Consider the following 17592-nt stretch of genomic DNA (forward strand, 5'->3'; position numbering starts at 1 on the left):
AAGTGGAGTATGGAGAAAAAGAATGGAGTGGAGTAGGAGGGGCATATGAAACATTGACTTGACCGCTGGGACAAGGATGGACTTGGACCACAGGAAGCCTGAGGAAGGGTCTGTGATCTGGTGACAAGAGAGGAACGTTGGGATCTGGCTTGGAAAGAGCTATGGATGGCAGGGGAGGGCCGCTGTGCTTCTCGGCTTCAGTGCCTTTCGCATGTTCTTCGGGTGGTGTAATGAGCGACCAAGCCAGGCATGGAGACCCAGTTTGCCAGTCCGCCTTTCCTGCCTCAGGCAGCACCGCAGCCCCAGCCAATGCCTTCTACCAGCAACCAAAGCGAACAGTGCTCTGAGCTGGGAGCCGAAGCCTTACTGCAATGCAATCTCCCCGCCAGCCAGGCGGCCGGTCCCTGCAAACGCAGCCCAGCGGAGCCATTACACCACCCAGGACTTGCAAAAGGTCGCCTGCTCTGCTGCGGGAGCTGGGCCAGAGGGAGACGCGCTCCCTCCCCTCTCTTGTCTTCCCCGCCTTAGCTGACGGCTGCTAGCTCCTGCTGCTATCCCCCGGAAGGCTGGAGGTACTCCCGCGAGCACAACGCCATCCTAGGGCCCTTTGGCGAACTCATGACCGAGGCCGACATCCTCCGCATCGAACAGCAAATTGAGAACCTGCAGGTGCTTCACAAGGCAAACAAGCTCGAGGCGCGCCTAGAGCAGCTAGAGCTGGAGTTGGAACAGCTGCTACCGATCTCGGCTGCTCTGTCGGCGCCGCGCTTCACCGTAGACCCACGCCGCATGCGTGGCCACGCACCCAACCTGCCCGCCTGGTGCACCAAGATCTCCACGCTGCTCAGGAGTATGGCCACGCTGCTGGCCGCGCTGGGCGGCCGGCCCGCACACCTGGCAGAACTGCTGACTGCAGACACTGGCCAACCGCTGGCACCGCTGCCAGACGCACCCTCGAGGCCTGGACCTCTCTGTTTGGGCCGCTCTCATTCACTCAGCTGGTGCCGGGAGGCCGTGGCACGGGAGATCCTCGAATGTGGCGTCTCGGTACAGCACCTCCGCGCCGCGTATGAAATGCGCACTCAGGGCGCGGCGCCCACCCCGAGCCTGCGCCGCAAGCTCCCTCAGCCCGCCAGCACCCCGGACCGGGAACCCATCCTCGAGGAGGACTACGTGGCGATCGGTTCCAGTGAGCCGCGAGCCGCCGTTGCCAATGGCCTGTGGGCTGCAGAGGAGACCCTGGACACCCTGGACCCACCCGAGCCGTGGCACCGCGAGGAAGCTTTTCCGGAGCCCGAGCAGCTGGCTAGCAGGCCCCCACTCTCCACCGAGCTGCCTGGCGTCCAGGACTACATCGACATGCGTAAAGAGCGCATCGTCTACCTCTTCCTGGAACACTGGCGCAAGTGGACCTTCCAAGGACCTGGGCGTCATGCTCAGGCGCGCCTGCGCAGACTGCTGCCCCGGGTGGTGGCCTCTGGCGCCGGTCCCCTCCCAGAGGCAGACGACACTGCCCAGCAGCAACCAGCTAGTGACGACTTGGACCGTCACCCTGAAGAGCGTCTGCTGCGGCTGCTCAGGCAGCGACAGGTGGTGGGAAAACTGCTGGGCCACTGGAGAAGCCTGCTAAGGCAGGTACCAGCGCGCCAGGTACCCGGCTCGAAGCTGACACATGGTGTGTACTGGCCCGAGCACTTCCTGCCACCACTCGACGGCGGCGCTATGCGGAGCTACGACACTCTCACCCTAGATCTCTTCATGTTAGGCTACTTTCAGCTGCTGGAGATGGGCCTGAGCCGCGAGGAACGGAAATTTCGCCACCTATTGTGCTATGAGATGTTCGACCGGCTGGGCAGCCACCCGTGGGAGCTTATCCGCCAGTTCCACCGAGCAGTGCTGGAGGAGGTGGAGGCTGGAAAGCGTGGCTGGGACGATGGCTTTGAGGATCTCAGGCGCCAGTTCTTCGGAGACAGCCCCGAGTCTGAGACGGCTCCAGAAGAGGCTCAAGAGGAGAAGGGAGAAGGGTCCGGAGAGAAGGAACAAGACCAAGAGGAAGAGGAGGAGGAAAAAGAGGAACAGGGAGAGGAGGAAAAAGAGGAGAGGGGAGAGGAGGAAAAAGAGGAGGGGGGAGAGGAGAAAAACGAGGAGGGAGGAGAGGAGAAAAAACTGGAGGAAGAGAAGAGAAAGGAGGAAGACAAGGAGGAGAGAGAGGAGGAGCCTTCTGAAGAATCCACTCCTGCTCAAACACAGGACCTGCCACAGGGGCAGCCAGAGGCCCCAGCCCCAGCACCGCAGCCGCCTCCCGCTGCACCTCCCCCAACCTCAGACCGACCTAGTTCGGAACCCCCAACTGAAGAACCCCTGGAGCTGGTGTCTGAGATGGGCGAATTCAGCAACGAGGACATCTGCCGCTATATTGACCGGAGCTTCTCCTTTTGGAAGGAGAAGGAGGCAGAACTCTTTGACATCTGAGAGCAAATGCACAGCTTAGTTTTGTGCCTGGATGCCTGTCTGGCATCTTGAGGCCAGAACCAGAGAGAAAACAACCAGATTTTTAAAAGCCTACTTCTCTGGGACCTTTGAGGTCCCTAGGAGGGAGGAAATGAAGGCATTTATGAGATGGGTTAGTCACAGGGTCACAGGGCAAGTCAGGCGTTGCTATGAAGCCAGGAAGCACAAGTAAAGGAACTCTGGGTCCCCTGAGGGCAGTGTGGTTTTGTCTCTGGTTTTGCACCGGAGTTCACAGCTACTACCTCCTTGGCCACCCGTGCAGTGTTCTGTGTGGTGTGTGATGTGTACAGACCCTTGCTATTCTGTGACATCAAGGAATAAAGCGCTCTGTCATAGGCTGTGTTGGCGCCCCCTTTCCCCATGTCATTATAGTCCCACATAGTGGAATAATTTCTGTCCCATTAAGAAAAGAGCAAGCATGGGCCAGAAGGCCCTCCATAGGGATCCGGAGCAGACCCAGGTCTTCCTGAGCTGACCCGGTGTGCGGTTCAGTTCTCTATCTTCCTAGAAATCCGGAAAAACAGACTAGGAAATTAGGACCCAGCTACTTTTCTGCTTCTTCCTTTTTACCTTCCCTGATCTATCTGGTTCCACTTCTAGGAAACAGGTTGGGTCATTGGGGAGCAGAAGGCCCCTTTTGAGCAGGCTACCACCAAGCACCATTATCTGATTGTACCATAGCAGGCCACCAAAAAGGTCTTTCTTATAAACACATATATATTCTTCTCCCCCTAAATTCTCCATGTCCCCTGGGTTGGAAATGCATGCCCCTGGCCTGCAAATCTCAAGTCAAGCTGGTCCCTGAAGCTGTGTGGTTGTGTTTTAGGAGGAAGAGGAGGAGGCCCGGCTGGCCAGCCTGCCTGCCTGGAGGCGTGACATCCTCCGGAAGAAGCTGGAAGAGGAGAGGTGAGTGTCTGGAGGAGGCTGCTGGGCACTGTCTTGATCACCTCTGGGGTTGGGATGCCATCTCATCCTGTCTCTTTCTCTTTCCAGGGAGCAGAAGCGGTAAGTTCGATCCTGGCCCAAACCTGTCACTTCTTTCTACAACCACTCACTGAGGCTTGTCCCTTATGCGCCTTCATCCAGCCCATTACTTCAGTCTTTGTATCATATCCTTTCTGCGCCCACTAATGACATAAGACCCTTAATTATTTAGCACCTGTCCCTCAAAGTCTAGCTCTCATGCTCAGATCACATTACCTCGACCCCCCGCTCCCCATCTCCTATCACTAACCTAGCTTTTCACCAACTGTATTAGCACTGTGTGTGTTAGTATATACCTAGAATCCCCACCTGGTAGGAATAGGCAGAATTACAAGTTCAAGGTTGTCCTTGGCTTCACAGCCAGTTCAAGGCCAAATTGACCTACAAGGTGACCTTGTCTCAAAACGAGAGGCAAACAAAAGCTGGGCTTTCTATCCTACAGTGCTGGCTTTTCTGCTTTAATTGTGTGTGTGTGTCTGTGTGTCTCTGTGTGGGTAGGCACACATGAATGCAGGTGTCTGTGGAGGCCAGGTGTCAGATCCCTTGGAGTTCCAGTTACAAGTGGTTGTGAGCCACCTAGTATGGGTGCTGGGAATCCAATTTGGGTCCTCTGCAAGAGTAGTCTATGATCTTAATTGATAAGCCATCTCTCCAGCCCCAAAGACAGTTATTTTAATGCCAGGATCAATAAACTTGATCATTCACATTCCCCTCAACTTAATTTCTGTACCCAGGAATCTATCCTGGTACTGCCAGCTAGAAGTATAATGTGTACCGCAAATGTAATTTTAAATTTTGTGGTAGTCACATTGAGAAAATTTTTTTAAAGATATAGGTAAACTTAATCTGAATGCTTTAATTTAATGTATGAAGTCTTATTTTAGCAGCCTGTGTGAGGGTGATGGAGGAGTCCTAGGCTCACGGCTCAGGTGGCAGAGTGCTTGACCAGAGCACAGGAAGCCCCGGGCTCAGTCTGCTCTGCAGCATTGCCTAAATCTGGGGCCTGGGACTGGAGAGATGGCTCAGTAGTTAAAACACTTGCTGCTCTTCCAGAGGACCCAGGTTCAACTCCCAGCACCCACAAGGCAGCTCAAAACCCTCTGTAACTCTAGTTCTAGAGGATCCAATGGCCTCTTTTAGCCTCCTTGGGCACCAGGCACACATGTGGTGCACAGACATAAATGCTGGCAAAATACTCATTCATACTCAATTAAATAAAATTGAAAACAAAATAACACACACATACACACACACACACACACACACACACACACACACACAAAACCAATCCTGGAGTGATAGCACAGGCCTATAATTTCAGCATGCAGGAGAATCAGAAGTTCAGAGTAACTGTGTCAACATAGCAAGTTTGGGGTCCCCCCAAATATATCACACATACAACTCTTAAGATGTTTTTCTTAAAAAAAAAAAAGCTTAGTTTTGAAAATACCATGTGTATGCCAATTTGAATATTTCAATTGCTCCTTAACTAAATAGGATTAGCAGTGATCCTGTCAAAAAAGCAAATCTATCCTTCTGCTTCTTTAGAGTTAGGGCTCAAAGCTGAGTGTTCTAGGCAAGGTCTAACCTGGGGAGCTATACCCCAGTCCGTAGTCCTGTGTTCTGAGAACCTGTCCCTAGCTGGCTGGCCTGTTCCCCTGTAATGAGATCCCCAGCATCTCAACCCTATTCCCTGGTAATTTAGATTGACAGTTCCCTAACAACTCAACTCCTGTCTCCAATGACAGGCCTCTTGTCATTGATCCCCTGAACTCTGAAACATTCAATCCTCACACAGGGCCATCTGTGTGAGCCCTGTGTGACCCAGCACCCCCTCCCGGTAACACTCCTCCACAAAATAACCCAACCTTAGCCTCCACCTGCCCATCTCTCCATGACCAACATGACCCCATAAAAACCCCAGGGTCGTAAGTGGAGAAGGCCCTGCCCTCATTTACTCCCTCTCTCCCATCCTGGTGTCTGGCCGGCCCAGTATCTGGCCCCAGGCATCACTGAGTTTTGCCACCCATAAACAGAAAAGAGGAGGAGCGACAAAAGCAGGAGGAAATGCAGAGGGCGAAAGAACAGTCTGAGAAGCTGCGGACACTGGGCTACGACGAGGCCAAGCTCGCACCCTGGCAGCGACAGGTCATCTTGAAGAAGGGGGAGATCCCTAAGTAATAAGAGTCTCTCGTCCTCTTGCGTGTAGCCTCACCAGTTCTGAGAGATGGGGAGCGGCCCCCCAGCCCCCGCCCCATCCTTTCAGGTTGGTGCGAAAGGGCTGGGAGCCTTGCCGCCCTTCCCTTCGGTGCCGGAACCCTCCCTGTTTCCCCTCCCTGGCCCCACATGCCCAGCCCTGCTGCTGGAGAATGCTTGCGCACTGCTGCTGTCGCCTGGAAAAAGTGCCCAAGCTGTTGACGCAAAAAGAAAAAAAAGATAGAAAAAAAGATGCTGCTTATTTGCATGCTCACTTACATACATTTGCATGTTCGTCTACCTTGTGCTGAGCTCTCCCCAGTCCCGTGGGTGGTGACTTTTCCTGCAGGGCGCACACCGGCTGCAGCCCCCTCCCCCACATCCCGGAACCCACACTGCCAGCCCATCCTGGGTGGAGACAGACCCCGAGCTCGGGGAAGGGGTTTTCCTCCCTCCACGACCCAGATCTGCGCTAGCCAAGGCCAGGCTGCATTTCTCATCCCCGGTGAGGGTTTCCTCTCAGTCATTTGTTTACCAGAACCGATGAAACTTGCCTGTCGGGGCGGAGCCACCGCTCCCAAGGGGCCCCATCTTAACCCCCTACCCCAGTCAAGCCCTCCCAGCCCCCAGCCAGGACCTTCGCGCTCCCCTGACCGTTTCACTGCCCCAGTGGTGTAAGTGGAGGGTCAGGGACCCTGCACCTGGAGCCGCAACTATTCCTGACCCCATACCCCACCCGTTTCCTTCCCCTATTAAACCTCTATCCGCCAACTGTGGCTCTCATTCACTCTCACTCGCCGGCTTAGTGACTTTCTCCTGGGGCCACTGGGTCGTGGCGGATACAGGAGGGGTTGATATAGGAGCCACGAAGACCACTGGTTTCCATTGCGCTCCCCAGTTCCCGAGGCGTCAGGACCCCTAGCCAACTCAACGCCCAGGGAAACAAAGGGAACTAAAGCGCCACTCAACAGCCCCAGCCCCACTGAAACACCAAGAAACTATTTAAGATATTTAATACCAACTCCAAACTCAGGTTGATAGACAGTTGTGCAACTGATCATTTGGCCCCTCTTGACATTTCTCCATGACGCTTCGCTTCCCTTAGCTGGAGCTCCATAGGGCAGGTAAGCAGGGGCGAGGCCAGCCGGTGCTGCTACGCAGGACCGTGTTAGGGGGGTAATAAATGACATAAAATGTCTACACGCGTAAGTAACGATACTTAAGGCTCCTGCGAGGGTCACTAGAATGACAACGTGACTGGTGGGTCTCACATCACGGGCCGTGCTGCAGACGGCTGCGCAGGTCCTCGGCACAGCCTTCCAACCCCATGCGCTCCAGGGCCGCATAGATGGCACCCAGGCCTGCAGGTTGCTGCTGGCGCCAGCGCTTGAGCATCTCATACTGTTGGTCTCGGAAGCGGCAGATCTCCACCTCCACGGCCTCAATTTCTGCCTCCCGCAGCCCCAGTGTGCGCACGAACTCCTTCCACCGTCGTGCTGGGACTGCATCCATCACATCATAGAGCTGCGGGCCAGGCTGGAGCATAGCAGCTGGCGAGCCTGCGGGGGGCGCTGGCGAGAGCGGAGGTGCCAGAGGAAGGCCTGAGGTGGGGTCAGGGAAGTGAAGTAGCTTTCCACGAGGAGGCCTAATGGACTTCTTTGGGCAGGCCAGATACTACTCAGTGAGGACAGGAAGTCCACCTTGGACTTGGTATGAGGGAGTCAGGCCTTCCTTAGCCACTTCAATCACTTACCAAGAGTTCTGTTTGGCGACTGATTCCAGGGCTGTGGAACCTGGTTGCAGGCCATCTCCTGAGTGTGGGATAAACCAGGGGTCCAGCTGTTGCCTACCAACTGGACAGTGGTGCAGACTTTTCCAGTACTGCCTTGGGGTGCCAGGACGGTGTGGGCACTGTCTGAGGCTGAGGGATGGGTAGTCTGGAGTGGGGAGAGGCACCAAGTCAGTCATGTGTGTCTAAACAGGCCCCTTTGCTAGCTTCTGCCCAGGGGTGGCCATTCTCTGGCTCAGGAGGCAGAACTGCCTCCCCTAGGCTCTGGGTGCGCGTGCGTGCGTGCGCGCGCACACACACACACACACACACACACACACACTCCTGTGGCCCAGCAAATCCTTTGGAGTTGTTCATCCTCTCAATGTTAGGCCTAGGGCACTTGTCTGACTCGAGGGGGCAGTCACTTGAGAGCGGGTGCTGTAGCTGGTCCTGTCACTGATAACTCAGCTCTTTGACAGATGACAGCACTGGTCTGTTAAGTCTAATCTGTGCTAGCAACCATACAGAGCACTAAGGACTGTAACTCTCCTAATTCCAGAAGCTTCCCAGTCCTGAGATAATTACCTGTGGTGAGGTCAGGGTCTCCATCTCAGTTGTGTCTGCTGAGAGAGAGAGAGACAGACAGACAGAGACAGACACGCCATGTCAGCAGCAGCCAAGGCCCCTGGACTTAGGTGCCAGTCCAGGCATCTTGAGTCCCTTTGCACCTCATACTCCCTTCTGCACAGAGTTCCAGGGGCTCTAGAGTACCTACCTAACTTTACCCCATGTCTCTGGTAACACATGTGTGCAGTTCATGTATGGACTTACCAGGAACCATAGGCTTGCAAGGCTGGCGTCGGTAATATGAACAGATCAGGGTGGCCCCAAGCAGGAATGAGGTCCCTAGAAGCACCTGGACCCAAACTACTGTGAAAACAGTAACTGGTGAGTGCCAGCCAGCAGCCATCCCCTCCATCCCAGCCTGCAGCCACGCCCTCCCCACACTGGTCCCTCCCCCCCAGCCTGCAGCCACCCCCTCTCTACACTGGCCCCTCCCCCCAGCCTGCAGCCACCTCCTCCCACACTGGCCCCTCCCCCCCAGCCTTCCCACTAGAGTTACCACCTACTCCACTTCCAGGCACAGGCTGTTGTGTAGGCATCGGGACAGATCCTGCAAAAATCCCTGCAAAGGGAGTGGGGCAGGACTGAAGGCTACCCAGGACTGCCTGGTACCTTCCCCATCTTTTAGGAGGTGGGGGTGTCTATTCTGTGAGCCTTATTCCGTCGTCCATTCCCTGAGCATCACTGAAATGTCACTTGGGTCACTAATATCAACCATCACTCTTGAGCGTCCAGCTAGATCCACAAGAATGGGAGGTTTGCATCTTAAGTTCCTGAGTGGTCCTCACACCTAGAATTAGTGTCTGTGAGGTAGGTAGCAGATAAGCAAACGGTTGAGCCAGTAAGGTGCCTTCCCCTTATTACAGCTCTGGGAAGGCAGCACAGCACCCTCATGCTCAGAGGGAAAACTTGAGATCTCAAGAGGCAAATCCAGTCTCAGTGCAAGCCGCGGAGCTTGTAACCAATAGGAGGGCAGAAGGTCTAAGGGACACTGTGACAGAGGTGACGATATACCCTATTATGTATCTGCACAACCTTTTACCAGCCTGTTGTCTGAAATGTCACTTCCATGGCCCAGCCAAGCTGCCCCCACCTACATCTTTAACCATCTCTAAACCAGTAGCTCTGTCCCCAAAGTCCCCACCCTGCTCCCAGCCTCCTACTCAGGGCATGTTAATTGAGCCCTGAAGACCAAGAGATGGTTTGTTTCAGGGCAGGAGAGGAGGGAGATGAAAGAAAAGGGTTTAGGGGAGCTGGAGGGATGGTGGTGCATACCTTTAATCCCAGCACTCAGGAGGCAGAGGCAGGTGGATCTCTGTGAGTTCAAGGCCAGCCTGGTCTACAAAGTGAATTCCAGGACAGCCAGGGCTACACAGAGAAACCCTGTCTCAAAAATAAAGAAAGAAAGAGAGAGAGAGAGAGAGAGAGAGAGAGAGAGAGAAAGGTCTTAAGGGTAGACAGCCCAGGATGGGATGGAGTACTTGGGGTACTCACCGAGGGTTGGGGGAGCAGTGCAATCTGAACATGGGAGGCAAGACAAGGGCGAACTTTCCCCGCATGGCTGGATGGAGCAGACACGCCGGCCTGACTGGCAGCCACAGCGGGTATCCGACACGGCTGAACAGTTCTCCAGGATCACTTGGAAAGCTGTCAGGGGTTCAGGAATATGGGAACGTGGGTGTGTTCAGGCTACTGACCTCCACAGAGAGAAGGAGGTACTAGCTAGCCCCACAGGTAGAGAAGTAGGCAGTTCATAGTGGACCAGAGGCCACGGCATGTGAAACAGGAAGGCCACAGGGGAAAGGAGAAGAACATTTGGAAGCAGAATACATGGTGGCCATGGAGTGGACTGAACACAGGGACCTCACACCCACAGGTTGGGCCCAAGCCAGCTTTCTGAATGGCCTGTCCGCAAGAGCCCCCTGCGCCCTGGGCAGGCCCCTCACCCCCTTCATCACAGGCTTGGCAGCGGGTGCAGTCAGTCTTAAAGTGGTTTCCCCTGGTTAAGAAGGTGCCCTGAGGACAGGGAAGGCAGGTGGAGTTGCCACAGGGCTCCGTGCAGGGGGCCGTCATGTAGTGTCCTGCGGAACCCAGGCAAATGTCAGAGTCAAACCATCCTACCTGCTTCCCACTGCTCGCCATCTCTCTGGCTCTCTACCTGCCTCCCCCCTGTGGCTGCCACCCCAGCCTCCCTGGACCCCATCCCCAGCCTGTCTCACCCTCCCCCACCCTCCTTTTCCCTGCTTCGCCCTCTTTACCCTTCCAGCCACCTACCTTTTGGGCAGCCCCTGCAACAAAACCGGCCATCCCTCTTCTGTGAGTCAGTGGCACAGTCACACGGGCCAGGAGGGCTGCCCTGGCCCTGGCCCGTGGGCAGCAGCAACAGTAGCACCAAGAGAGCCTGGGGAACATGCGGCTGCTGACCCCAGGGTGGCTCCCAGGCTCCTCCTCCATCCCAGAGCCTTAGCATCTGCTTTCTCAGGCTTCTGGGCAGAATGGGGCGCCCATGGGAGGGGGAGCGGGGCCAGTTTCCTTCTCGGTCTACAGACCCAGCTTACGCACGCACAACACACGGCGGTCCCTTGTCAGCCCTTCACCCACTTCCCCTACAATCAAGACAGGGCCACCCTGCCCCCATTCATGCCTTCTGCGATATAGAGGCCCCCAGACCCCTCTTTCCCCCGGAGCGGGAGCGTGTGCTTCCTCTCAGCGGAAGGGCGCGCCCGAACCTAACTAGGTCGGTGGGTGGAGGCAACCCAGCCTTCAGGGAGGTCGGAGTGGAGGGCTTCATAGACACTTAGCTCTTGGGCTGCAGGACAAGGCTGTTTCCAGGCCTCCCTCGATCCCACTCACCTCCTTCATGTATCCCCGTGGCAGTGGCTCCATGGCGGTCTGTACCGCCTGGGACCTTTCAGTGCTACTCTGGCCCCGCAGCCCGGGGCTTCCCCACTAGCCCAGCCCGAGTTCCTAGCCCAGGCCTGCCCGCCCGCGCCATCCAGAAAAGCCCGCCTCAGGGGATGGCCAGGGTGGGGTCTGCGGTTCTTCCGCAGTTAAGGGGGTGTGACTCTCTACCAGAAAGAGACCTTCCCGGCGCGGTGCGGTGCACTTCAGGTACTGGAAGCTGACACAGGCTTTGACTAAACCCATATAGGACACGGTTGCATCCTAACCCCACCCTCGGGCTAGCTCCAGTCCTGAGAACCGTTTCTTAGAGGTGGGTCCAGGGCAAGTGTCTTTTCTCTGGGCCTGGAGTATTTGGGATGGGGTTGGGAAAAGTTAAGATCTGCGAGAGACCTACATCTCCCAGAACAGCTGGGTGTGGAACCTGGGATGGATGGAGCCCCGAGTTAAGCAATACCCTCTAGAATCGTCTAGAAGGGTTCAGCAAGGGCGGGGACAAGAAGCATTTCCTGGGGGCTCCAATTTAATGGTGACCTCCTGGTTGTGGCAGGAAACAAGTTGATCTTGGGGTACTAGCTTACAGTATCTTCCACAGGGGCCCCACTACAGCTGGGACCCACACACCCCAGCCAGCTCAGTGCATGTGAGCAGGGAACAGATCTGGTTCCAGAACCACAGGACTCTCTCCTGGGGAGTATATACAAGTCTTTATAAAAGAGCCAAACTCAATAAATACGCAGCTTGACAGAGTCCAGCCCGAGCCTCAGAGGCAAGCCTGAGTTCAACCAAATGAGGGTGGTGGGGGAGGGCTGCTTGGGAGCCTCGCCCAGAGGGTTAGGGCCAGCCATGTCAAGAGCAGAGGAAAAGAGGCTGCCTGGGCAAGGGGTGGAACTCGGCAGAGTCCTTCTCCATTCAGTCCAGTCCGGCAAAGTGCAAACTGGCCACGGGGTGATGGGCAGCCATCCTGCCCGGCACACGCGGCAGCGGTGAAGTAGGTACCATACCCCCAGGTGGCAGTGTTCTCTGCTGTCCCTTAGTCAGTGGCACCCTTGGGGTCTCCTTCCGCTCACACCTCTCTGTAAGGGGCGGGGAGAAAATCCATCCTTGGTTGATGCCATTCACGTGATGGCTTTAGTTAACCCTGCTCTTCCCCATGGTCCTTTGACCCCTTCCCTGCTGCCTACTACAGATAGTCCACAGGAGCTGGGGCAGGTCTGAAGCTCCTTTTCACACTCCATCCCCACGCTGATGCTCGCAGTCATGGCTACATCACTACCCACCCAAAACTCAGTACTATCCACGCCACACTGAGTCATCCGGTCCTCCCCCAGCCGGGCCACTCACGAGGCTGTGAGCGTGGAGTTAAGCAGCAGGGTGGTCCTGATCCGATAGAGCTGGGCCAGGGTCAGCTTCCTGTGCTGAGCGGAGATTCCTGGGGGAGGCTCAGGCTGCACCCTGGGAGCAACCCCTGAAGGCATGTCTCTCCTGGCACAACCTGTAGGTCCCCTGGTCAAGTGGCTGGCTCTGTTCTCAGGTTCTGACAAGTCAGAGCCACGGCCAGGGCCACAAGCCCCTGGGCAATTCCAGCCAGGCCCACCTTCCTGAAGGGAGCTCCGAGTCCTAACCCCAGGGGCCGTGGTGACCAGGCACAGTTCTGACAGGCTGCGGCTGGGAGCTAGGGGCACTCCACAAGTGGCAGTTCCCGAGAGAAGCTGTAAGAGACTAGCCTCAGATTTGGACTTGAGCAGGCGGGGCAGACAAGGGATCAGCTGGACAGGAGTGCGGCGGCGGAGGCAGGGTGAGGGGGTCTGTGGTAACTCCGGGGGCTGGGGCAATGGCACTGGCTCTACCACAGGGGGTGGAGCCACAAAGTCTTGCAAAGAAGTGGGGGACAGTGTGCCATAGGCAGAGTCCATGGAACAAGAGCGGCCGTCCACCGGGCCCAGGGGCAGCAGCTCGCTAGTGGGAGTGACGGATGAAGCCGTGGTGCTAAGTGAAGTCCCGTCCGACTGGGAGCTGAAGGGACCACGGTCAAACTCCGGAGAAGACAGCGTCTCCCCAGGCTCTACCACAAGCATGGCCAGGGTCTCCGTGGAGCCATCTGAGGCACTGTAGAGACAGAAGGCGAGTCAGCCAGCCAGAAGATCCCTAAAAAGCCTAAAGCAGCCTAGAGAACCAGGGGCTCTGAGGTCAGGGCTTCCGGTCCTATCGTCACTGACCCGAGACACCTGTGCATGGCTGCAGGCAGCGACACGCAATGGGTCCACCATGCCTGGACTCTGGTAGGAGACAGAGCTGTCCCCTAACAGTCCCACTGGGTTCATAGCATGACGCTATTCAGAGGGCAATTCCTATGTCCTGGGCTGCCTGGGGTCACTTATCCTGATGGGCCCTACTGAATGCTCTTTATTGTGTGTGTGTGACCTGGTCTGGCTGTAGAGCCCTAGAGCTCGCTACAAAGACCAGGTTGGCTTCAAACTTCTGGCAATCCTCCTGCCTCCACCTTTCAAATGTTGGGATTAAAGTCATGTACCTTAGCTTGGTGGGTAGATTGTATGTCGACCTGTCTCTTTTCTTCTTCTTTTTCTCTTTTTTCTTTCTTGAGACAAGGTCTCACTTTGTTGCCCAGGCTGCCATACACTTGAGATAATCCTCCTGCCTCAGTTCTCAAATGCCGGGATTATAAGCACGAGGTTCGAGTTTACCGGGTAGTCTTGGATAAACGTACCAGTGCTGAGAGTTGAGGCTGTTGCTGCTCTTTCGCAGGATGGTGGGGGAGCTGGTGGCCGAGGTGCTGCTCTCCCCCTCCTCTTCCTGTTCATCCTCCTCCTCTTCCAGGCTCTGCAGGGGCTGGCTGCCTGGATGCTCCTCCTGGGCACGCAGCTGTGCACGCAGCTGCTGCAGCTGGTTCTGCAGAGTGAGTAGGCAGACACAGGATGAGCTGTGAGCAGCAGACCCCAGTTCCCTGCACCTGTCACTCTGTTCTCACCTGGGCATTGTAAATAGTGTCCACCCAGCTTCGGCATAAGGCCTGGCTGCTGGCCTGGAATGTGTAGGCCCCCACAGCACTGTGGAATTCATTCAGGTAGATGAGGAGGAAGGAGCCTGGTCATGGAAGGGCCAGGTTAGTATCAGAGCCCTTGTCTGTGGCAGCCCCTTGACCAGGAACAGGGGGCCAGAATTCCTCACCAGGGTCCCGAAGCTCCCGGCACACAATCTTGTCCACCAGCAGTGGTGGCCTGATGACCTTGGTTCTCTCAGCTTTCTTCACGGCCTTGGTCACCAAGAGCAGATCAGTGAACAGGAAGCAGTACACATCCATCTGTGGCAGGAAGCAAGAGCTGTAGGGTCACGAACAGGACCCTGAGGTCACTGAAAACCTCTGCTGTTGTTCATTTTCTGTTGTTGATTTTCAAGACAGGGTTTCTGTGTAGTCCTGGCTGTCCTGGGACTCGCTCTGCCTCTGCCTCCCAAGTGCTGGGATTAAAGGCATGTGCCACCACTGCCCAGCTTCATACTTTGTAAATTTTAAGCAGGTAACCAACTCTGCTGTGACATCTGTCACATGTTCTTAGGTCAACGCACTGGTTAATTCCTATGTTATTCTTGTTTCTAGAGACAGGGTTTTTCTGTGTTGCCCTGGCTGTCCTGGAACTCGCTCTGTAGACTGAGCTGTCCTTGAACCTCTGTCTACCAAGTGCTGGGATTAAAGGTGTGCAACACCATGGCCCTGGTTAGTTTCTTTGTCAGTTTGACATGAGCTAGGGTCATCTAGGAAGAGGGACCCTCAACTGAGACAAATACTTCCAGATTAGCCAGTAGACAAATCTGTGGGGCATTTTCTTAATTAATGATTGATGTGGGAAGGCCCAGCCCACCACAGGCAGTGCCATCTCTAGGCAGGTGGCCCTGGACTATATAAGAAAGCAAACTGAGCAAGCTAGAAGGCATCCTTCCAGCATGACCTCTGCTTCGAGCTCCTGCCCTGACTCCCCTCACGGATGGCCTGTGACATGGAAGCCAAAGAAATGTTTTCCTACCCAAACTGCTTCTGACCACGGTGTTGTATCCCATCTATCAGAAGCAGACCAGGACAGTTATCACATAATTAACTAGGCAGCTATGAGCCACCGACTCAGGCCCAAGGGGGAGTCAGGAAGGATGGTGCCTATAAAGTAAGAGTGGGCGGGGCAAGGGCTCAGGTGTAGGGCGGTCCTGGGGTCACCTTGCTGTCTCTTCCCTCCTTCATCCTCAAGCTCCCTTCCACCAGCAGCTGCCGAATCTCTTCAGGGGAGGCGCCAGGCATGGGTGCGGTCAGGTCCAGATGCAAAAATTCCTTCAAGAGCTTCAGGTGGAGGGTGCAGATGTCAGGGAGGTCAGGGTCAAATCTGAGAGGCCCCCAAAGGAGATTTGCAGAGCAACCACCCCCTCTACTAGCTAGAGGCTCGGTGCTCACCTTATCCACCTCGTCATTGCTGCCCTCCACAACCTCGTAAGCATCAATCCGGCTCACCACCCCTGCCAGCCGCTGGCGCTCCTGTCGCTGCCGCATGCATGTGTTCACGTGGTGGATGAAGCATTCCACAGAGCTGATCTGAAGACAGACGATGGGGTTTAGGGCCAGGATCTGGGAGAGACACAGACTGGGAGGGCGGTATGTTCATAATTCGAGTTACCATGGTGATCACCGCTTCCTTGGCGCGCGGCTCATCCGTCTTCCTCAGCACTGACTTGAGTAGCAGTGGGTATTTGGTGAGCCGCTGGTGGGGCTTGGCCAACATGTCACTCAGCTTCAGGCGCTGACACTGCTGGTGCTTCTCAGCCCACTGTAGAGCGGGGGCGGAGCTCAGGCTTAACCTCGCCCCCTCAGGCCCCGCCTACCCAGCTGTGCCCAAGGTCCTGCACCCAGAGCTCCAGACCCTCACCGTGACATAGGCGCGGAACAGGTCGTTGTCGCGCAGCAGGCCACGCATGTATTCCATACAGCCCTCCTCCTCCATACAGTATCGGATGTATGGCTTGAAGAGCGAGCCGAACTGGTCCGGGGCAGAACCACAGCACCTGTTACTTCAGGATTTCAGGGGCCCCAGGGGCTTCCCATACCACCCCGGAGGGGTTTCCAGGACAGGATACTAAGTCTCAAAGATACCACCCACAATCGGGTGGCAAGGACTCAAACCCAGGTCACCAACACGCACTACTTCCTCTCTTGGCCACAGAGTTAGCCTGGGATTAGGGTTAGTGGGAACTAGAGGGAATGGACAGACAGACAGGATCTAGCCCTGGGGGATTTTCAGTGTCCCTGCCCATACCATCTGTTTTTGTTTTTGTTTTTTTTTGGTTTTTCGCGACAGGGTTTCTCTGTGGCTTTGGAGCCTGTCCTGGAACTAGTTCTGTAGACCAGGCTGGTCTCGAACTCACAGAGACCCGCCTGCCTCTGCCTCCTGAGTGCTGGGATTAAAGGCGTGCGCCACTATCGCCCGGCTTGCCCATACCATCTTGAAGCCTTTGAGAAAGTCCCCAGGCTGCAACAGCGCCCGCGTGCGCCGCGCCTTCTCCAGCACCGGCACCATCACGCTGCCCCACAGCCTGCGGTGCAGCCGCACAATCTCAGGGATGTTGCTGAACAAGCGTTCAACCTCCACCTAGACGAACACAGGCGCGGGTCGGCTCCGCCCCGTCCCACCCACTCCTCCCTGCTAACCCCGCCCCTGCCCCGTACCTCCCCCGACGCCGCCCCAGGCCAGGTCGCACCTCACACAGGAGCCCCGACTCTTGCAGGTTAAGAAGACAGCACAGGAACAGCTGTAGGGGGAGGGGACGCTGCAGCAGGGGTAGGGGTGGGGTTCCCAGCCCTGAGGCCCTACCCAGACTCTTAATTACCCCTTCCCCCTAAGGCCCTTAAGCAGCTAGAGAGAAAGAGGGTGTCTGGATCGCCAGACCCAGAAGGGCCAAACCAAGCATGGTCTAACTGGGGGGAGGGGTCACCCTGACTGTTCCCACCAGGAGGAGAGCTGGGGAGAATGGTTTCTCAGCAAACCTGGAAGGTTCTGGGTCACCTCTGCCCTGGTTCCTCCTCCCTCCAGGGCAGGTGCTCGCCCTCCCTTGTTTAAATCCCCTAAGTGCCTATCCACTCTTTGTTCCTGGCGACTTGACAGATAGCAGGTGTTCAGAAACAACCGTTGAACAGCTAGGGCCTCACCAAGGATAAGTCAGCTTCACCTGGCCGGCAAGACTGATGTCCCGTCCCGTCCCCGCCTCCCCCCCCCCCCCCCCCCCCCCCCCCCCGCCCCACCTCCCAGACACCTCAGAAATCCACACCCAGGATGCAGCCTGGAGCCCTTTGATTTCCCTGCTTTCAACCACCTTCAGGTAACCACCCTGCTTAGCCGAGGGTACACTCAGCTGGCCTCTGCACCCGGGTCCCACACTCACGTTGGTGATCACACGCAGCTTCCGGATGTAGGAGACTTCTGTATGCAGGAGTTCCCACACTGCCTCCTGTTGGTGGCACTGCCGCCGGGTCAGCTTCTAGAGGGAGGGGCAGGACAGGTTAGCCAGTAGCCTAGGATGTGTGGGGACAGTCACGGAGGGTGGGCAACCCT

The 17592-nt window shown here is 56.2% G+C and overlaps 3 protein-coding genes across 19 annotated transcripts in view; 1 reads left to right on the forward strand and 2 right to left on the reverse strand.

Annotated features, from left to right (window-relative positions):
* Espn (espin) overlaps window positions 1–5944 on the forward strand; it is a 31408-nt gene extending 25464 nt beyond the window's left edge. For all 4 annotated transcript variants that reach the window (XM_041651358.1, XM_041651359.1, XM_041651360.1 and 1 more), the window contains 3 exons: window positions 3338–3417; window positions 3505–3516; window positions 5532–5944. In XM_041651358.1, the coding sequence (XP_041507292.1) occupies window positions 3338–3417; window positions 3505–3516; window positions 5532–5676 (237 nt within the window). In that variant the 3' untranslated portion in view covers window positions 5677–5944. The remainder of the gene's footprint in view (window positions 1–3337; window positions 3418–3504; window positions 3517–5531) is intronic.
* A 366-nt stretch (window positions 5945–6310) lies between these two features.
* Window positions 6311–11473, reverse strand: Tnfrsf25 (TNF receptor superfamily member 25). 4 transcript variants are annotated; one of them, XM_041651355.1, is made up of 8 exons: window positions 10361–11473; window positions 10033–10167; window positions 9581–9733; window positions 8589–8648; window positions 8294–8389; window positions 8048–8085; window positions 7445–7628; window positions 6311–7292 (listed from the first exon to the last, which is right to left on the reverse strand). In XM_041651355.1, exons 1-8 carry the CDS (start codon window positions 10554–10556, stop codon window positions 6964–6966), a joined length of 1191 nt encoding a protein of 396 aa, XP_041507289.1. In that variant the 5' UTR covers window positions 10557–11473; the 3' UTR covers window positions 6311–6963. The 4 variants fall into 4 exon arrangements, with proteins under 4 accessions (XP_041507289.1, XP_041507287.1, XP_041507288.1 ...); XM_041651353.1 differs by having other exon boundaries at window positions 8294–8392; XM_041651354.1 differs by having other exon boundaries at window positions 8048–8082; window positions 8294–8392; window positions 8586–8648.
* Window positions 11474–11658: 185 nt separating this feature from the next.
* Window positions 11659–17592, reverse strand: part of Plekhg5 (pleckstrin homology and RhoGEF domain containing G5) — a 32997-nt gene continuing 27063 nt past the window's right edge. For 5 of the 11 annotated variants that reach the window (XM_041651341.1, XM_041651349.1, XM_041651350.1 and 2 more), the window contains 12 exons: window positions 17423–17518; window positions 16742–16792; window positions 16483–16632; window positions 15913–16023; window positions 15664–15813; window positions 15444–15581; window positions 15213–15332; window positions 14177–14309; window positions 13977–14092; window positions 13716–13897; window positions 12332–13096; window positions 11660–12063 (listed from right to left, as the gene is read on the reverse strand). In XM_041651341.1, the coding sequence (XP_041507275.1) occupies window positions 12054–12063; window positions 12332–13096; window positions 13716–13897; window positions 13977–14092; window positions 14177–14309; window positions 15213–15332; window positions 15444–15581; window positions 15664–15813; window positions 15913–16023; window positions 16483–16632; window positions 16742–16792; window positions 17423–17518 (2022 nt within the window). In that variant the 3' untranslated portion in view covers window positions 11660–12053. Of the gene's footprint in view, window positions 12064–12327; window positions 13097–13715; window positions 13898–13976; window positions 14093–14176; window positions 14310–15212; window positions 15333–15443; window positions 15582–15663; window positions 15814–15912; window positions 16024–16482; window positions 16633–16741; window positions 16793–17422; window positions 17519–17592 lie in introns of those variants that run through there. The other 6 variants (XM_041651342.1, XM_041651345.1, XM_041651348.1 and 3 more) reach the window with 4 other exon arrangements.

Source organism: Microtus oregoni, unplaced genomic scaffold, assembly GCF_018167655.1.
Source record: "Microtus oregoni isolate MIOR12 unplaced genomic scaffold, Mior012 000005F_ref0000423, whole genome shotgun sequence".
In the NCBI taxonomy this organism is placed as follows: Eukaryota; Metazoa; Chordata; class Mammalia; order Rodentia; family Cricetidae; genus Microtus; species Microtus oregoni.

Coding starts and splice junctions, on each gene's coding strand:
- Tnfrsf25 (XM_041651352.1), bottom strand. CDS start 10,556: ATGCTAAGGCTCTGGGATGGAGGAGGAGCCTGGGAGCCACCCTGGGGT. Junction 9,734..10,032: donor CCAAGCCTGTGATGAAGGGG/GTGAGGGGCCTG, acceptor AACCCCTGACAG/CTTTCCAAGTGATCCTGGAG. Junction 8,086..8,293: donor TTGCAAGCCTATGGTTCCTG/GTAAGTCCATAC, acceptor TCTCTCTCTCAG/CAGACACAACTGAGATGGAG.